The sequence below is a fragment of the Symphalangus syndactylus genome, chromosome 19, assembly GCF_028878055.3.
Source record: "Symphalangus syndactylus isolate Jambi chromosome 19, NHGRI_mSymSyn1-v2.1_pri, whole genome shotgun sequence".
Classification (NCBI taxonomy): domain Eukaryota; kingdom Metazoa; phylum Chordata; class Mammalia; order Primates; family Hylobatidae; genus Symphalangus; species Symphalangus syndactylus.
This window is the reverse complement of record NC_072434.2, coordinates 36,337,725-36,358,951: the sequence shown is the minus strand read 5'-3', so window position 1 is coordinate 36,358,951 and position 21,227 is coordinate 36,337,725. Positions and strand designations below refer to the sequence as shown.

The following is a 21,227-nucleotide window of genomic DNA, read 5'->3' as shown; positions in this document are numbered from 1 at the left end:
TCCTCATTGTATAAGGAAATAGAAAACTTAGTTTCATGTGCTAAAATATGAAGCAAAAATTATTGGGGATGATCAACGAAAAAAATCTTTCAATTACAAATACTTATGGTTCCTTGCTCTAACAATCCACACTTTAAAAAATAACAGCAAGAAAAATTTAGTATGTGAGAAGAAGAAAGCAGAATTGCATGACTGCTATCATCATACCTGACTACTATTAAATTATGTAACTTTTAGAATCCAAGCCGGTTTCAAAGTACCTGTTTAAAAGTGATGATTGATCTATTTAAAGTTTCTCCCTCTCCTCAACCCCGAGAGTCTGAGTCTCAAGGGGACCAGGGAGAGTGTTTTGAAAGCTCAAAGTACTCATATTTACACACAATGATTCATATAAATGATCAATGATAAAATTCACTCTACCAGTTCGAAAAAGTGCTGCTGCCCACTCATCACAACGGAGTTGGAGCAAGATAAAAATAAAGAATACAGCCTTATAACAGCATTATAAGACATGGGTCAAGTCCTAACCAACCCATCTCTCATGACTGTCCCAAAATAGGCAAATTATACATTAGCTCTTGAGTCTGTTTTACACAGGTAAAATGGGGCACAACTATACCTAGCTTACAAGTAATGATCCAAGACAGAAGAGATAACTGAATAACAAAGAAAACTATATAAAAAATTTATCATCACAGAACTAAGTATTTAGTTAAAAGTAATAATTTCAAATGGACATTTATATTCAAGTTAAAATTCAGAAATATAAATTCAATGCAATGTAATTTTTATATTGCCTTTTATTACAGATGAGCAAGAATGAATAAAACATATTCGTCTGGCCAGGCGCGGTGGCTCATGCCTGTAATCCCAGCACTTTGGGAGGCTAAGGCGGGCGGATCACAAGGTCAGGAGATCGAGACCATCCTGGCTAACACAGTGAAACCCCATCTCTACTAAAAATACAAAACATTAGCCAGGTGTGGTGGCGGGAGCCTGAAGTCCCAGCTACTCAGGAGGCTGAGGCAGGAGAATGGCTTAAACCCGGGAGGAGGAGCTTGCAGTGAGCCAAGATTGTGCCACTGCACTCCAGCCTGGGCGACAGAGTGAGACTGTGTCTCAAGAAAAAAAAAAAAAAAAAATTCGTCTTTTGTTAGAAACAAGCACTGACGTACACATTTATTTTGAAATGCAATACTTGCGAATATATCTTAGTCCAGCAGAAAAACAAATTCCTTTCCCTCTTCTATCTTAATAGAAACAATCACCCCACTAATGCATACTGGCCATTTGTAAACTATGTATTAATTACTTGGTGTAATCTACAAACTTCTTAAATACCTAAGTCCTATCAGTGAGTAAAATTCAAAGTAAAAACTAAAGAAATGTCAAATGCAACTTATAATGCAAGTTGGACAAGGGATATTGGACTCACTTCCGCGACAGCTAGCTTCTCATTTGCTCCTCTCAAATCTTGAGTCATCGTATTGATAATCTGTTCTTGCTTTTGAGTTGTGGCAGTGAGTTTCTGATTTCTCTCATGAAGTGATGTTATTTCTCGACGATATCCTTCAACATTATCTTGCAGCATTTCATAACTGGTATGAAAAAAGTAATTCTATAAGTAACTGAAATGATATCCTAGCTTAATTCCTTGAAGAAACTTCACAATAGCTTAACCCATTTCCCCAAATGCCCTGAGAATATTGTCTCTAATCCTAATGTAACATCATATATATTTCTGTTAAATTGAGTTCTGCTTAGAAATAACTCCAGGAATAGTTTTTATATTTTATTTTCACACTGAAAATCTGTCAGATTTGCCTCAACTTCAAACAGCATGCTAATTAAATGAGCGCTGGCAGCAAGCTGCACTTTTTTTTTCTAAATGGGAAAGGGGTTAATTTTATGATTTATGAAAAAGTGTAATAAGGTAAAACCTTTATTCTTTTTTCCCAATTCCAAATGTAGTGGTTCAAGTTCTAAGTAAGCAAAGTATTTCATGCTAAGTAACTTTTTAATCTTATTTTTAAAAAATCAATTATATTTAAAATAATGATAATGCAATATTGATAACACCAGACACCCACTACAATGCAGTATGCAAATTAAGTTATTATACAGGGTTAGTGATGGATTTTTGCTAATCCTTTTTTCTTCTATAATCCTGTTTTATTTTCTTATGTGCTTGAAAGCTTACATAATGGCTGGCTAGAGGTTATCAACACAGAAAAAAGAAGTGCTTTAATTGGGGTTGCTGAACTATTAGATGTATAGGGGTAACTGCCTGCAATATATCCTGCCTGCTATAAAACAGAAACAGTTTTATCATGTACTATATAAAAATAAATGTTGTCCTAACAAACTAACAAGCATTCAATGAATCTAATAACAAATAATAATGAAATATTTATTATTATTTCTTTGGATGTGACCAAGAAAATTAATTCTCCTAAAACTACATAGCACTTGCTTCTCTTCTACCTAGAATAGAAAAGGTGGAATATAATTTGCTCCCATTTCTCTCATCGTCTGGTGCGTTTATAAAAGAATTAAGTCCTACCGAAACAAGTCCTTCAATCTTAGGAAGGGAAACTACCAACATTCCTCACATGAACTTCAACTTATTTTTATTTTTTTGAGATAGAATCTCACTCTCTCGTCCAGACTGGAGTGCAGTGGCCCGATCTTGGCTCACCGCAACCACCACCTCCTGGGCGCAAGTGATTCTCCTGCCTCAGCCTCCTGAGTAGCTGGGATTACAAGCATGCACCACTGTCACTCAGCTAATTTTTGTATTTTTAGTAGAGACGGGGTTTCACCGTGTTGGCCAGGCTGGTCTTGAATTCCTGCCCTCAAATGACCCACCTGCCTCGGCTTCCCGAAGTGCTGGGATTACAGGTGTGAGCCGCCGCACCTGGCCTCAACTTATTAAACAAGCTAAACCCTTAGCACTGCCTAGAGAATCATTAATCAATATGAAAAAAATGAACTACCAGAGGTTCTCATTCTGGAACATGGTTCACAAGAAAAGCAACACTATTGCAAATCAGCTCTTGAATTTAAATGATTTGAATTGTAAAGTATAACATTTAGACTTAATTAATTTGAAATAAAAGAAAACTTACCGTTTAGAAGCAAAATCTAGCTGGGTAGAAATTTTTGTATTTTGTGATCGCAAATCTGTAACCTGTTCTTGAAGTTTCTCAAGCTGCTCATTTTGTATTTTTTCATTTTCTGCTTTTTCTTTTTTGTAGTTCTCAAAAATTTCCTGCAACTAAATATTGGAGATTATGAGAAGGTAACACTGTGTTCTCTAAAAACCTGACCCAGGACAAAGGTGTGATCTTTACCTGTTTAAGGGCAGCCTTAGCCTCTACAGCCTCTGTTGATTCAATAACAGGTACTGGAGCAGGAGTGGAAACAGTCTGTGATGTACTTGGACGTTTTGGAGTTGATGCAAGAGAAATATCATCTAAGCTTGAAGCTTCAGGAAAGTAAAGACTAATAAAATGCTTTGTTGGCTTTCATAAATCAGTTTTAATCTAACACTTCTTTGCAAATACACTATTACCAAATAAACAAGCTATACTTATTGAAATAATAAGATTATAGGAGTTTTTAAATAAGGAGTCTACTAAACAATGTATTAAGATTTTTTGATGGTTATTAGAGATAATTCAGTATTTATGGGTTAAAACATAACCCATATTTATGTTTTATTAAAACATATCTGTTTCAGTCATTAAAACATAACCAAAATAGATACTGTAATTCATTGATTCTGAGATGCACCTTTTTCAACAATAGAAAGCATTCCTTTTTAGTAATATATAAAATAATGGTATGTTTTACAGTTGATGGGATGTTATAAGCAATCATATATGGTAGTCAAATTTGAAGCTACCATCATTAGAGTGGCTATTGCTTATGTTGCAAAATTAATCCCTTAATATACATTTCTAAATTATTCCTTAAAATAACTCTATAAAAACCTACCATGTAATGGAATGGCAACTCCTGTTGTTTGTGACAATAAAATACGGTACATATCACGCTGACGAACTATGGAATCAACAAGCTGCATTTGATGCTGTCGTGATTTGCGGAGTTGTTCTAGTTCAGTGAGGGCGCTCTCAAGTTTCAGCTGAAGCTCAGTGATTCTGCAGAAAAAGTCGGCCTAATTCACAGGACTGAACTGAGAGTTAGCTGACTGTAATTTCTACTGTAATTAACCAAGCATCCTTGCCTACCATTAAGTATACCATTTTTGTCCCTCTCATCCTTTTTTTTCATGCTGAGTATTTTATGAACTACTTTTTAAATCCCCACCACACAGGACTCAGGTACTTATACTTACCAATGCAATCTGAAAAATTTGTTTGTAAAAAATTAAATCAGTTCCACTCAGTCCAAACTCTAGTCTTCTTGCTTTCTTAGCCATTCTTCCTCTTCTAGAAGGCATTATACATGTTTTTTGAAAAAATCTCTGACTAATTCTTACATAGCTCTCCAGGTTCTCCATGAAGCTGGTCTGCTCCCTGAAATCTAGGACAGGCCTTCTACCTCTATGATCCCACAGATAGGCACTAATCACATTGAATGGAAATTGTCTACTTGCCTATTTTATTGTCTATTTATTACATCTGTCTTACCCATAATCTGAGGTCTTGGAGTAGAAATTTTTTGTTTGGTATTGTTGCTCAATTCTTTCCTCCCTATATCACTATATCCCAAGTACCTAGCACTGCTAGGAACACATAGATTTTTTTGCGGGCAACAGGATATTACTCTGTCATCCCACTTAGAGTGCAGTGCATGACCATGCTTCACTGCAGCCTCAACCTCCTGGGCTCAAGTGATCCTCCCACCTCAGCCTGCCTCCTGAGTAGCTGGGACTATAGACATGTGCCACCACACCCAGCTAATTTTTTACTTTTTTTTGAGACAGGGTCTCACTATGTCGTCCAGGCTGGTCTCGACCTCCTGGGCTCAAATGATACCCCATTTAGGCCTCCCAAAACACTGGGATTACAGGCATGAGACACTGAGCCTAGCTGAGGTTTTCATAAATGTTTGCTCAACAAGCTGAGGTATTCGATTGCTTACTTGGATGAAGTTGTTTCTTGTTCTTCTCTTTCTCTGGTTTCCCCAAGCTCTCTAAGGGCCACTAAGAGACGCTGATTTTGTTGTTGAAGCTCTTCAATATTTCTGTAAGATACTAGATGCTGTGATATTACCTCAGATGAACTACTTATATCAGCAGAGCTTACTTCCTCATCACGAATTACGTGGTTACCCCTTGCTTCTTCAAGTTCCATCAAAAGCACTCTAATCTAAAAACAAAGTTTTAATATGTTATAAAATAGTATTAGTTACAATTCTGGAAAAGTTTAGAATGAAATTTTTCAAATTAAAACATTACTTATAAAACCTTCAACTTGTACTGCCTCAAATTCTTTTTTTTTTTTGAGACGGAGTCTCGCTCTGTTGCCCAGGCTGGAGTGCAGTGGCGCGATCTTGGCTCACTGCAAGCTCCGCCTCCCGGGTTCACGCCATTCTCCTGCCTCAGCATCTCCGAGTAGCTGGGACTACAGGCCCCCGCCACCACGCCCGGCTAATTTTTTTTGTATTTTTAGTAGAGACGGGGTTTCACCGTGGTCTCGATCTCCTGACCTCGTGATCCGCCCGCCTCGGCCTCCCAAAGTGCTGGGATTACAAGCGTGAGCCACTGCGCCCAGCCTCAAATTATCTTTAAAAACAAAGCAACCTTAGATATTAAAATCTAAACCATCAAATTTTAATAGAATAAAATTACTTTTAAGTATGTATTGAAGGCTATTACTTATTAAAAAGTAGCCAAATTACAATTCCCAAAACATGGCTCCAGTTTTGTAAAACAATGATCAAATAAAACCCACAGAGACAAGTATCTATTTTTTATGTGTGCTTGAAAAACAGACATTTAAACAAAAAGCATATATATATAATGCCATTCATGTTAAATTTTTACATTTGTGCATTGTGTGGATGTACACACACACATACAAATTAGGGTAAAATATATGAATGAGACATTAAATTTATTGATTTGCTTGTTAAAAAAGTGTCAGAGTAATGCATACAGTCCAATTTTATTTCAGTAAAATCAAATAATTCTTACATATGTTTATATATACTCATGTATATACACATACAGAGAAGGATGTGAAAAAAATACACAACAGTCTGTTAACTTACCTACACTTTGGGACTTCAGAGGGTAGAGGGGTAGAAATTGGAAAAAGCTTTTATTTATCTTTGAATTATTTCTTCATTTATTACAACCAACACGTATAATTTAAAAATTTATCAAACGTTTGAAAAAAGGGAGGGGCTATGAAAAGAAACAATGAGGCTACAACTCTGCTTGAGTACTATTCCTAATTAATTAGAATTTCATACGTGGTAGTTCTATCTTAGATACCTTCAAACAGATTCAAAGATTACTGGGCAGTCAGGTTTTTAAAAGTAGGAAAACAAAAAAATTCTAACCTGTTGTGAAAGATCTTTTATTTGTATTTCCATTCTTTGATTATCTCTCTCAAGTACAGATGATTGCTTGTTGGCTTTATCAGTGTCCTCCTGCAATCGCTGAATCTCCTTTAAAATGTAAATTCAAGTGAAAATTTTGTACTTCGTGCTAGGATTTATACAAATAATAAAGACATACAATACTCAAATACCACCAGTAATCAACTTATACACTAAATAAAATCCTACATAATATTGTAGCCACTAAAAAAGAAGTTTTGTATAAATTTGAACACGTTATTTCTTATTCAGACAATAACAAGCTTCAGGTAAAACCCTCACTTTCAACAGAGTTAAAATTCAAGGAAGATCTAATTGGACCCAAGGGCTCTCTTGCAAACTACACTGCTGGTAAAAAAGTCAATATTCCCAGGAAGGTGAGACTGCTAGACTTCATTTGATGAAGAAGAAAAAAACCAGTTGATATAATAAAGTACTTGGATTTAAACTGACTTCTAAATTATAACAGCAACAGAGATTTAATTTTGAAATAGGGATATATTTATATTCTTTTCCAACAAAAGGGAAACAAATTATCAGTTTAGAAGAGTAGATATAAATTCATTTAACTGAATTTCCTCCATAAAGCTTGTTCAAGAAATCTTGACAATTTCCCTCAGTAATGTTAATAGTTGTACCATAAAGCAAAACATTCAGAGTATAACCTCTTTTTCAATCAGTATCTCTTAAAAACAAAAAATCTTTATGAATTTCATTAATACTTTTAATAAGCGAATGAGCAATAACAAAATAATGTATATAGAGACATGCCAAATTGTGAAATAGTATAAAAAAGGAGTTCTACCTATGGTCAAACAATGTTATTATTTCTAGGCAGGCTATTACAACTGTCTGATAAAGAATGATTATACCAGGGGGTGGAGCCAAGATGGCCAAATAGGAACAGCTCCGGTCTACAGCTCCCAGCACGAGCGATGCAGACCGGTGATTTCTGCATTTCCATCTGAGGTACCGGGTTCATCTCACTAGGGAGTGCCAGACAATGGGCGCAGGGCAGCGGGTGCAGCGCACCGTGCGTGAGCCGAAGCAGGGCAAGGCATTGCCTCATGCGGGAAGAGCAAGGGGTCAGGGAGTTCCCTTTCTTAGTCAAAGAAAGGGGTGACAGATGGCACCTTGAAAATCGGGTCACTCCTACCCTAATACTGTGCTTTTCCGACGGGCTTAAAAAATGGCACACCAGGAGATTATGTCCTGCACCTGGCTCGGAGGGATCTACGCCCACGGAGTCTCCCTGATTGCTAGCACAGCAGTCTGAGATCAAACTGCAAGGCGGCAGCCAGGCTGGGGGAGGGGCACCGGCCATTGCACAGGCTTTCTTAGGTAAACAAAGCAGCCAGGAAGCTGGAACTGGGTGGAGCCCACCACAGCTCAAGGAGGCCTGCCTGCCTCTGTAGGCTCCACCTCTGGTGGCAGGGCACAGACAAACAAAAATTCAGCAGTAACCTCTGCAGACTTAAATGTCCCTGTCTGACAGCTTTGAAGAGAGTAGTGGTCCTCCCAGCACGCAGCTGGAGATCTGAGAACCGGCAGACTGCCTCCTCAAGTGGGTCCCTGACCCCTGACCCCCGAGCAGCCTAACTGGGAGGCACCCCCCAGTAGGGGCAGACTGACACCTCACAGGGCCGGGTACTCCTCTGAGACAAAACTTCCAGAGGAACCATCAAACAGCAGCATTCGCGGTTCATGAAAATCCACTGTTCTGCAGCCTCCGCTGCTGATACCCAGGCAAACAGGGTCTGGAGTGGACCCCTAGCAAATTCCAACAGACCTGTAGATGAGGGTCCTGTCTGTTAGAAGGAAAACTAACAAACAGAAAGGACATCCACACCAAAAACCCATCTGTACATCACCATCATCAAAGACCAAAAGTAGGTAAAACCACAAAGATGGGGAAAAAACAAAGCAGAAAAACTGGAAACTCTAAAAAGCAGAGCTCCTCTCCTCCTCCAAAGGAACACAGTTCCTCACCAGCAATGGAACAAAGCTGGACGGAGAATGACTTTGACGAGTTGAGAGAAGAAGGCTTCAGACGATCAAACTACTCCGAGCTACGGGAGAAAATTCAAACCAAAGGCAAAGAAGTTAAAAACTTTGAAAAAAGGCCGGGCGCGGTGGCTCACGCTTGTAATCCCAGCACTTTGGGAGGCTGAGGCGGGCGGATCACGAGGTCAGGAGATCGAGAGCACGGTGAAACCCCGTCTCTACTAAAAATACAAAAAAAAAATTAGCTGGGCGTGGTGGCGGGCGCCTGTAGTCCCAGCTACTCGGAGAGGCTGAGGCAGGAGAATGGCATGAACCCGGGAGGCGGAGCTTGCAGTGAGCCGAGATTGCGCCACTGCACTCCAGCCTGGGTGACAGAGCGAGACTCTGTCTCAAAAAAAAAAAAAAAAAAAAAAAAAAAAAAAAAAAAAAAAAAAACTTTGAAAAAAATTTAGAGAAATGTATAACTAGAATAACCAATACAGAGAAGTGCTTAAAGGAGCTGATGGAGCTGAAAGCCAAGGCTCGAGAACTATGTGAAGAATGCAGAAGCCTCAGGAGCCGATGCGATCAACTGGAAGAAGGGGTATGAGTGACAGAAGATGAAATGAATGAAATGAAGCGAGAAGGGAAGTTTACAGAAAAAAGAATAAAAAGAAATGAACAAAGCCTCCAAGAAATATGGGACTATGTGAAAAGACCAAATCTATGTCTGATTGGTGTACCTGAAAGTGATGGGGAGAATGGAACCAAGTTGGAAAACACTCTGCAGGATATTATCCAGGAGAACTTCCCCAATCTAGCAAGACAGGACAACGTTCACATTCAGGAAATACAGAGAACGCCACAAAGATACTCCTCGAGAAGACCAACTCCAAGACACATAATTGTCAGATTCACAAAAGTTGAAATGAAGGAAAAAATATTAAGGGCAGCCAGAGAGAAAGGTCGGGTTACCCACAAAGGGAAGCCCATCAGACTAACAGCGGATCTGTCGGCAGAAACTCTACAAGCCACAAGAGAGTGGGGGCCAATATTCAACATTCTTAAAGAAAAGAATTTTCAACCCAGAATTTTATATCCAGCCAAACTAAGCTTCATAAGTGAAGGAGAAATAAAATCCTTTACAGACAAGCAAATGCTGAGAGATTTTGTCACCACCAGGTCTGCCCTAAAAGAGCTCCTGAAGGAAGCACTAAACATGGAAAGGAACAACCGGTACCAGCCACTGCAAAATCATGCCAAATTGTAAAGACCATCGAGGCTAGGAAGAAACTGCATCAACTAACGAGCAAAATAACCAGCTAACATCATAATGACACGATCAAATTCACACATAACAATATTAACTTTAAATGTAAATGGACTAAATGCTCCAATTAAAAGACACAGACTGGCAAATTGGATAAAGAGTCAAGACCCATCAGTGTGCTGTATTCAGGAAACCCATCTCACGTGCAGAGACACACATAGGCTCAAAACAAAAGGATGGAGGAAGATCTACCAAGCAAATGAAAACAAAAAAAGGCAGGGGTTGCAATCCTAGTCTTTGATAAAACAGACTTTAAACCAACAAAGATCAAAAGAGACAAAGAAGGCCATTACATAATGGTAAAGGGATCAATTCAATAAGAAGAGCTAACTATCCTAAATATATATGCAACCAATAGAGGAGCACCCAGATTCATAAAGCAAGTCCTTAGAGACCTACAAAGAGACTTACACTCCCACACAATAATAATGGGAGACTTTAACACCCCACTGTCAACATTATACAGATCAACGAGACAGAAAGTTAACAAGGATACCCAGGAACTGAACTCAGCTCTGCACCAAGCCACCCTAATGGACATCTACAGAACTCTCCACCCCAAATCAACAGAATATACATTTTTTTCAGCACCACACCATACCTATTCCAAAATTGACCACATAGTTGGAAGTAAAGCTCTCCTCAGCAAATGTAAAAGAACAGAAATTATAACAAACTGTCTCTCAGACCACAGTGCAATCAAACTAGAACTCAGGATTAAGAAACTCACTCAAAACTGCTCCACTACATGGAAACTGAACAACCTGCTCCTGAATGATTACTGGGTACATAACGAAATGAAGGCAGAAATAAAGACGTTCTTTGAAACCAACGAGAACAAAGACACAACATACCAGAATCTCTGGGACACATTCAAAGCCGTGTGTAGAGGGAAATTTATAGCACTGAATGCCCACAAGAGAAAGCAGGAAAGATCCAAAATTGACACCCTAACATCACAATTAAAAGAACTAGAAAAGCAAGAGCAAACACATTCAAAAGCTAGCAGATGGCAAGAAATAACTAAAATCAGAGCAGAACTGAAGGAAATAGAGACACAAAAAACCCTTCAAAAAATTAATGAATCCAGGAGCTGGTTTTTTGAGAGGATCAACAAAATTGATAGACCGCTAGCAAGACTAATAAAGAAGAAAAGAGAGAAGAATCAAATAGATGCAATAAAAAATGATAAAGGGGATATCACCACCGATCCCACAGAAATACAAACTACCATCAGAGAATACTACAAACACCTCTATGCAAATAAACTAGAAAATCTAGAAGAAATGGATAAATTCCTTGACACATACACCCTCCCAAGACTAAACCAGGAAGAAGGTGAATCTCCGAATAGACCAAAAACAGGCTCTGAAATTGTGGCAATAATCAATAGCTTACCAACCAAAAAGAGTCCAGGACCAGATGGATTCACAGCCGAATTCTACCAGAGGTACAAGGAGGAACTGGTATCATTCCTTCTGAAGCTATTCCAATCAACAGAAAAAGAGGGAATCTTCCCTAACTCATTTTATGATGCCAGCATCATCTTGATACCAAAGCCGGGCAGAGACACAACCAAAAAAGAATTTAGACCAATATCCTTGAAGAACATTGATGCAAAAATCCTCAATAAAATACTGGCAAACCGAATCTAGCAGCACATCAAAAAGCTTATCCACCACGATCAAGTGAGCTTCATCCCTGGGATGCAAGGCTGGTTCAACACACGCAAATCAATAAATGTAACCCAGCATATAAACAGAACCAAAGACAAAAACCACGTTTATCTCAATAGATGCAGAAAAGGCCTTTGACAAAATTCAACAATGCTTCATGCTAAAAACTCACAATAAATTAGGTATTGATGGGATGTATCTCAAAATAGTAAGAGCTATCTTTGACAAACCCACAGCAATATCATTGGGCAAAAACTGAATGGGCAAAAACTGGAAGCATTCCCTTTGAAAACTGGCACAAGACAGGGATGCCCTCTCTCACCACTCCTATTCAACATAGTGTTGGAAGTTCTGGCCAGGGCAATTAGGCAAGAGAAGGAAATAAAGGGTATTCAGTTAGGAAAAGAGGAAGTCAAATTGTCCCTGTTTGCAGATGACACGATTGTATATCTAGAAAACTCCACTGTCTCAGCCCAAAATCTCCTTAAGCTGATAAGCAACTTCAGCAAAGTCTCAGGATACAAAATTAATGTACAAAAATCACAAGTATTCTTGTACACCAATAACAGACAAACAGAGAGCCAAATCATGAGTGAACTCACATTCACAATTGCTTCAAAGAGAATAAAATACCTAGAAATCCAACTTATAAGGGATGTGAAGGACCTCTTTAAGGAGAACTACAAACCACTGCTCAATGAAATAAAAGAGGATACAAACGAATGGAAGAACATTCCATGCTCATGGGTTGGAAGAATCAGTATTGTGAAAATGGCCATACTGCCCAAGGTAATTTATAGATTCAATGCCATCCCTATAAAGCTACCAATGACTTTCTTCACAGAATTGGAAAAAACTACTTTAAAGTTCATATGGAACCAAAAAAGAGCCCGCATCGCCAAGTCAATCCTAAGCCAAAAGAACAAAGCTGGAGGCATCATGCTACCTGACTTCAAACTATACTACAAGGCTACAGTAACCAAAACAGCATGGTACTGGTACCAAAACAGAGATATAGATCAATGGAACAGAACAGAGCCCTCAGAAATAATGCCACATATTTACAACTATCTGATCTTTGACAAACCTGACAAAAACAAGCAATGGGGAAAGAATTCCCTATTTAATAAATGGTGCTAGGAAAACTGGCTAGCCATATGTAGAAAGCTGAAACTGGATCCCTTCCTTACCCCTTATACAAAAATTAATTCAAGATGGATTAAAGGCTTACATGTTAGACCTAAAACCATAAAAATCCTAGAAGAAAACCTAGGCATTACCATTCAGGACATAGGCATGGGCAAGGACTTCATGTCTAAAACACCAAAAGCAATGGCAACAAAAGCCAAAATTGACAAATGGGATCTAATTAAACTAAAGAGGTTTTGCACAGCAAAAGAAACTACCATCACAGTGAACAGGCAACCTACAAAATGGGAGAAAATTTTTGCAACCTACTCATCTGACAAAGGGCTAATATCCAGAATCTACCATGAACTCAAACAAATTTACAAGAAAAAAACAAACAACCCCATCAAAAAGTGGGCAAAGGACATGAACAGACACTTCTCAAAAGAAGACATTTATGCAGCCAAAAAACACATGAAAAAATGCTCATCATCACTGGCCATCAGAGAAATGCAAATCAAAACCACAATGAGATACCATCTCACACCAGTTAGAAAGGCAATCATTAAAAAGTCAGGAAACAACAGGTGCTGGAGAGGATGTAGAGAAACAGGAACACTTTTACACTGTTGGTGGGACTGTAAACTAGTTCAACCTTTGTGGAAGTCAGTGTGGCGATTCCTCAGGGATCTAGAACTAGAAATACCATTTGACCCAGCCATCCCATTACTGGGTATATATCCAAAGGACTATAAATCATGCTGCTATAAAGGCACATGCACACGTATGTTTATTGCGGCACTATTCACAATAGCAAAGACTTGGAACCAACCCAAATGTCCAACAATGATAGACTGGATTAAGAAAATGTGGCACATATACACCATGGAATACTGTGCAGCCATAAAAATGATGAGTTCATGTCCTTTGTAGGGACATGGATGAAACTGGAAATCATCATTCTCAGTAAACTATTGCAAGGACAAAAAACCAAACACCGCATGTTCTCACTCACAGGTGGGAATTGAACAATGAGAACACATGGACACAGGAAGGGGAACATCACACTCTGGGGACTGTTGTGGGGTGGGGGGAGGGGGGAAGGATAGCATTAGGAGATATATCTAATGCTAAATGACAAGTTAATGGATGCAGCACACCAACATGGCACATGTATATATATGTAACAGACCTGCACATTGTGCACATGTACCCTAAAACTTAAAGTATAATAACAATAAAATAAAAAAAGAATGATTATGCTAAATAGGAGAGTTTTATTACACAGAGATTATTTTAATTTGAAGAGCAGTTTTAGGAGATTTGGCTATTATTCTCTAGTTGAGAATCCTAAGGAAAACATACCAAATGCATTAATAAAAGGTTAAAATGCTTTCACAATTTTATATAAAAATTGTGAAATACATAAAAATTGCTAAAGGTATGACGTTTTGTGATTAGCAGTGTTTAATAATGTAATGAGAAGTTTCAAAATGTGTTTATTGAAAACTATATTTAGACTTTTCTGACTCAATCACCTTAAGAAAAAAAATATCTAGTAAATCATTTCTCATTTGTATTGTTACCACGGCTAAATTTTAGGAATGGAACCAACCTTCATAGCTTGTTCAAGCTTAACAGATAAACTTGCTACAGCTTTCTGTGCACGTTCATATTCCTCACGCTGGCGTTTCAAAATTGGTGCTTTGGCTTCCACTTCTTTCACTATTTCATCTAGGTACTTATTAATTCTTTTGTTCTCTAGTTTCTCCAAAAGCAACTGATCCTGAGTTTCCACATAAGCATTATAGAGCTGAAAACAGACGAAGGGTTGTTTCAAATCTAACCATAACAACACAAATATTTAGTAGATCTAGTTTCATAATAAACATTCTTTAACACTAACACAAAATGGCAATGTTTACTATATGTTAGTTACACAGAACTGGAACCAAAGAAAGCCTTTCCTAGAATGATCCATTAATTATAAGATGATTTTAAAAATAAGTTTTGGAAGAATTAAATTTTGAAGACATTTGTATACATTTGCTGAAGAAAAGGAACTTAACAACATTTAATACCATTCTTACCTCAGTTAGTTTCATCCCAGGTTTCACTATCTTAGCTACAGCTGCTGCAGTAGGAGACATGGCTGCAAGCTCTTCTTCAGACAATATGGCTCCTGTGCCAACAAATACACATCTAGTATAATTTTGTAAAATTTCAAACTAAAAGCCATTAATAATTTTTCAAGATAAGTGACGTACTGTACATTATATAGTAATTCCTATAAAAATTTTAAATACATGACATCAAAAAGTCGTGTAACACATCTAATTCTAAAAAATCATGTAATAACCTGAGAATTTACAAGACTGTGTGTGATCAAATGGTATTTATATGCCTGATTCTGTAAAGATACAGATAGAGTATTAATTTTAAAACAAATTCTATTAATATAACTCGATGGAGTTTCCTACATCACAGCATGACAGATAAATACTATTAGTGAAATTAAATGACTGTTAGGTAGGAAAGCTGTAGTATTTCAAGTCACTAATGAGCATGTATTAGCCATACCTTTACGTTTTGTGGCAGAAAGAAGGTCATTTGCATTCTCTAATTCCTTCTCCAATTTCCCTATTTTCTCGAGCATTTCTTTTTCCATTTGATCTTTGGATTGCTCCACCTCTAGAAGATGATCTTGTATTGCTTTGTTGGCTAAAAAACAATTTTAAAGACCAAATATTCAAACATACAGTTAAAATTTTAGTTTACAAAATGCAACAGACCAGTCACTTCTCCCTTCAGCAGATAATATTAAATTTCTAGAGAGGCTTCAGCTGACAGTATCTATTGAAAGTTCTTGCTCTACTTATAATTTTGGGATTGTCTTGGCCTGGCGTTTCTCCTTTTGATGCCTCTTACCCACAAAGAAAATAAGGAAACCCAAAGGGTAAAAAATGGTGCTAGGTATATCTTTGATTTCGATTTTGATCTTTAATCCTAAGTAAAGGAAATTACTGGAAAAGACCATAAATATCATACACTGAAAAAAGCAAAAATTTGAGGAAATAAAAGACTTTACAAAATGCAAATAACTTAAAGAGGATGTCTTATTTATAAAGTAAAAGAGCATTCAAACATAATCAGAGTAAATGTTTCAAAAAAGAAAACTTTCTCATTAGAAATCAGGAAATTATACAAGATTATTAGATGAAAAACAAAACCCCCTGCTGTCTGTATTTTCAAAAATATATAAACTTAACATTTGCTTAAGATATAATTCTGAATTTCCTAATCCAAAGTTCTTTCTTCTGTACCTAATTCCGTCCGTCCCAAATATAGTCTAACACCTAAATCCAATAATCTATACAAAACAAGGGTAAAAAGAAAAAAAGGAGTATAATAACAAAAATAATGTTCCCATAATTGAAAACACTTACCTTCACCAGCTTCTTTCAAAAGTTTGTGTAGTTCATCCACTGCCCGGGTTAATTCATTGCTCTTTGCTTCTGAGTCATCAGCGGCACTCTAAAAGTTAATCTTAAAAAGTTACCTAACAGTCAACAATGCAACATTTAGATATTAACATGTGTGGTGGGATATTTACCTTGTACAAATTAGAAAGTTTTATGTGGGCATTTAATTCATTGTGGAATTTCTCTTCCATACTGGCCTGTTGTTCCTTGGCCTGAAAAAAATAGCCCAATTATAGCAGTCTACTTTGAACTAAATTTAGAAGGCTTATCAAATGACAAGATGAAAAATTCCATTTTTTGTAAAGAGCTAAATCTAAAACACTCAAATTCAAATCAGTCTTCATGACAAAGATAAATTAAGGATAAAATATTACTGATATTTTAAATTCAAGATAAAATAATTAAACAATAAAATTAACCCATACTCATTTTTTAGATAGTATTTTCGATATAACATATAATCGCTATTTCTGATTCTATTTTAGCCTAGCTACATATGGAAGTAGTACTCTCACTGTATTATGGGGCAAAGGACAGATTAAAACATGACATCATTTTATGAAATAACAGCTTCGTAAGTGCTTTAATATTTTGTAAAAAAGACATTTTAATGGTCATATATACCTCTTTTAATTTGGTCAACAGATCCTCCACATGCTTTTGAAGATGTTCATTTGATGTTTTTAAGCCATTCATTTGTTCTTCCAGTCTAGAAACCTAAAAATAAAAAATAGAACGGGGGAAAGGATGTCATATTAACTGAAATTACTCTGACATGAGGTTTATGCTGCTAAGGAAAAGCTAAGTAACTCCCCCTCCCCACCTGAAAAAGCAATTAAAATATGCATATTTAAGAAAACTAAGAATAACTGCTCACAAAACAATGTTTAGATTTAGCTCACAAAAACTTACCACCACTTCTTAAACAAACACATATTTTAGGAAAGACATATCAGAAGACAGTAGATACTATCCAGATTTGACAAAGAATCTTAAATTATTTATGTAAATGCAATTGGTTAATTTTCTACGCCAAATGTAATGAATTATTCACATTTAACCACTAATCTTACAACTAATCAGGTACACACTACTGAATACATATTTAATAAACTGACACACAAATGTAAGTTATACTCAACATGAAGAAAAACACAATTTCACTAACTTACCTCCTCTTTTTTATTTTCAAGATTACATTTAAGCTCTAGAATCTCATTCCCTTTTTCTCTTCCAAGAGCCAGAAGTTCATCAGTTTTGGTTTTCAACTCTGTATTCAGCCATGTATTCTGACTATGTAGCAATTCCTTTTCTTGCTCCAAGCGTTTTTCTCGATACTAAAGAAATCCAAGAAAATAACATGTACAGTTAAAGATGATATATGATTATTCAAAAGATTTTGTCTGTAGCTAAGGGACACAAGCAGAATTTTATTTCAAAACAGAAATTATTTGCATAGATTCTTAACTAGAAAACATTAAGAACTGTAACAAACTTAAATTTCAAACAAGCCAAACAGATGAACTAGAATTGTCCTAATGCTTAATTTTCTGACATTAAAAACAAAACAAAATGCAGCTTTTAACTTCTTTATTGCCTATATTTGAAATTTAATTTAGGTGAGTTTTAATAAAAAGCTATAGTTTATGCATTAGGAATCATCTGGTACTTGCCTTAACAGAAACATCAGAAGCTTGAAGTTCATCCAATTTTAACTGAAGTTCACCCTTTGTTGTATTGCTTTCTTTAAGTTTTTCATTCAGACGTTTAACATCCTCTAGAATGGTGAAGAGAATTAAAAAATAATAACTAATTAACACTCAGGGGAACCAAATATCAAAAATATATTTCTAGGAATATAAACCTTTAATACAAAGTACGCACAGCTGGCCCTTGAATAACACAGATTGGAACTGTGCAGATTCACTTCCACTCGTATTTTCTTCAATAAATATATCGGAATTTTTTCCCAAAACCTTACAATTTGAAAAACTCAGAGACCACAGATCAATCCAGGCAGCCCAGAAATGGGAACAAACTAAGAAAAAGCTACTGTAAGTGCATAATATGTACTAATATGTAGATATTAGTGTATTTTATCATTTATTACCATTAAAATATGCACAAATCTATGATACAAACTTTAAAAATTTATCAAAACTTAATGCACAAACACTACACAACCCTATCTGCAATCGAGAAGTATAAGCAAATGTAAATATGCTTTATTAAACCACAACTGCATAAAATTAACTGTAATACATACTGTATTACTGTAATACTTTCATAGCCACCTCCTGATACTACTGCAGTAAGCTCAAGTGTTTTGAGTGTCTGTATAGAATGCTGTGTGACTCTATCATGAGCAGTTTCTCTCTTCACTAAATTGCATAATGCAGAAAATAGTAATCTTTTGAAGTTTTTGCATATTTGTCACTGTGTTTAGTGCAATACCATAAACCTTGAAATCTTTTGAAGTTTTTGCATATTTGTCATTGTGTTTAGTGCAATACCATAAACCTTGAATAACAACATGGGATCCATAGAAGTGCTTCTAAGAAGCAGGGAAATATCATGACAATATTTTAAAGAGTTGAATTGCTTGATATGTACCATAGATTGAGGACTGCAGCTATGGTTACCCACCGTTTCAAGACAATGAATCCAGTATAAGGACCGTTGTTTAAAAAAAAAAAAAAGAAAAAGAAAATTCGTAAAGCCATCACTGCAGCTACTCCAGCAAGCACAAAAAAGTGCATTTCTGCAAAATACCTTCCCATCTCGTATTGAAAATGCAGCTTTTATGGGGTGCAGGATTGCTATCACATACCTATAGACTCTAATATGATTCGAGGTAAAGCAAATTTATTATATGACAACTAAAAGCAAAAGGAAGGTGACAGATCTAAACCTGGAGAATTTAATGCCAGTAAAGGATGGTTTGATAATTTTAGAAAGAGGTTTGACTTACAAAAATGTCAACAAAACAGAAGCAGCAGGTTCTGTCAACCAAGAAACAGCAGATGCTGCTAAGAAAATCATTGAGAAAGGTTACATGCCTGCACAAGGTTTTTAATGCAGATAGAAGTGTCCTATTCTGGTAAAAAAAATGCCACAAAAGATATTTATTAGTAAGAAAGAGAAGGGAGCACCAGGATTAGGGCAGGAAGGGATAGGCTGACTCTACAGTATTGAGCAAATGCAGTCAGGTTTATGATAAGGACTGCCCTTATTTATAAAGCCTTTAACCCCAGGGCCCAAAGGAAAAAGATAAACACCAGCTGTCTGTCTTCTGGTTACACAAGAAGAAGACCTAGACAATGACAGACCTCTTTCTCCGAATTGGTTCCACTCATGCTTTGTCCCTGAAGTCAGAAAGTACCTTGCCAGTAAAGGGGCTGCCTTTTTTTTTTTTTTCTGGAGACACAGTCTCGCTCTATCCCCCTAGCTGGACTGCAGTGGCATTATCTTGGCTCACTGCAACCTCTGCCTCCCTGGTTCACGTGATTCTCATGACTCAGCCTCCTGAGTAGCTGGGATTACAGGTGGATACCACCATGCCCAGCTAATTTTTGTATTTTTAATAGAGACGGAGTTTTGCCATGTTGGCCAGGCTAGTCTCAGACTCCTGACCTCAGGTGATCCACCTGCCTCGGCCTCCCAAAGTGCTGGGATTACAGGCATGAGCCACCGTACCCGGCCAAGGGGCTGCCTTTAAAGTTCTTTTGATTTTAGACACTGTCCCTGGCCACCCAGAACCCAGGAGTTCAATATGGAAGGTGTCAAAGCAGTCTACTTGCTCCCAAACATGTTTCTAATTCAGCCTTTAGATCAGGGGACATAAGGACCTTTACGGCTCTATAGAGATGATACTTTGTGAAAAGAAAATGTCAACACTGTGGAAGAGAACCCCAACAGAGAAAATATCATGAAAGTTTTAAAGGATAACACAATTCAAGAGGCCATCCCTTCTTTTTCATTATAGAAAAAGTTATGAAAGCCATCAAGGCTGAAATAATAAATTCCTGTTGGAGGAAACTGTCCAGATGTTGTGCATGATGTCACAAAATTTATAACAGAGCCAATCAAGGAAATCATGAAAGAGATGGTGGATATGGCAAAAAAGGTGAGATGAAGGGTTTCAGGATACGGACCTTGGAGAAATCCAAGAGCTAATAGCCACCATATCAGAGAAATTAACAGAAGATGACTGGATGGAGATGAGTGCTTCCAAATGAGTGCCAGACGATGTGGAAAAAGAATGTAGAACTAGCAGTGTCAGAAAACATATTGGTAACAGACTATCTGGTGGAAGGGTTCTGATTACCCAAGACTGCTTTTGATTTCTTTTATAACATGGATCCTTCTCTTATATGGGCACTGAAACTATAGCAAATGGTGGAAGGGTTCTGATTACCCAAGACTGCTTTTGATTTCTTTTATAACATGGATCCTTCTCTTATATGGGCACTGAAACTATAGCAAATGGTGGAAGGAAGATTGGTAATGTATAGAAACATTTTTAGAGAAATGAAAAAGCAAGTCAGACAGAAATTAGGCTGTATTTCGTAAAGTTACATTGAGTGTGCCTCCCTCTCCTGCCTCCCCTTCTACCTCTGCCACCTGAGCCAGCAAGATCACCCCCTTTTCTTCAGCCTAGGTAATGCAAAGACAAGGAGGATGAAGATGGTTGTGATGATCCACTTCTATTTAATGAACAGTAAATGTATTTTCTCTTCCTTATGATTTTCTTAACATTTTTTTCTCTAGCTTACTTTATTGAAGGAGCACAGTGTATAATACAGATCACAAACAAAACGTACGACAATCTACTATGTATGTTATTGGTAAGGCTTCTAGTTAACAGCAGTAATTAAGTTTTTGGGGAGTCAAAAGTCACACATACATTTTCAACTGTGGGAGGAATCAGCAACCCTAACCACTGTGTTGTTTAAGGATCAACTGTAGTTCTCAACTCTCTTATTTTAACTTGTTTCTGCCATAATTACAAATTCAATTTCTACAAATAGGTGACAAAAAATTGAAATTTGTGTA

General features: G+C 36.9%; 1 protein-coding gene across 2 annotated transcripts in view; it reads right to left on the bottom strand.

Annotated features, from left to right (window-relative positions):
- TPR (translocated promoter region, nuclear basket protein) overlaps window positions 1-21,227 on the bottom strand; it is a 68,920-nt gene that overhangs the window by 38,115 nt on the left and 9,578 nt on the right. For both annotated transcript variants that reach the window (XM_055234976.2, XM_055234977.2), the window contains exons 6-19: window positions 17,846-17,949; window positions 17,345-17,509; window positions 16,797-16,889; window positions 16,304-16,384; window positions 16,137-16,224; window positions 15,271-15,411; window positions 14,781-14,872; window positions 14,306-14,503; window positions 6,535-6,642; window positions 5,110-5,336; window positions 4,000-4,163; window positions 3,354-3,487; window positions 3,129-3,277; window positions 1,436-1,598 (exon numbers count right to left, since the gene is read on the bottom strand). In XM_055234976.2, the coding sequence (XP_055090951.1) occupies window positions 1,436-1,598; window positions 3,129-3,277; window positions 3,354-3,487; window positions 4,000-4,163; window positions 5,110-5,336; window positions 6,535-6,642; window positions 14,306-14,503; window positions 14,781-14,872; window positions 15,271-15,411; window positions 16,137-16,224; window positions 16,304-16,384; window positions 16,797-16,889; window positions 17,345-17,509; window positions 17,846-17,949 (1,907 nt within the window). The remainder of the gene's footprint in view (window positions 1-1,435; window positions 1,599-3,128; window positions 3,278-3,353; window positions 3,488-3,999; window positions 4,164-5,109; window positions 5,337-6,534; window positions 6,643-14,305; window positions 14,504-14,780; window positions 14,873-15,270; window positions 15,412-16,136; window positions 16,225-16,303; window positions 16,385-16,796; window positions 16,890-17,344; window positions 17,510-17,845; window positions 17,950-21,227) is intronic.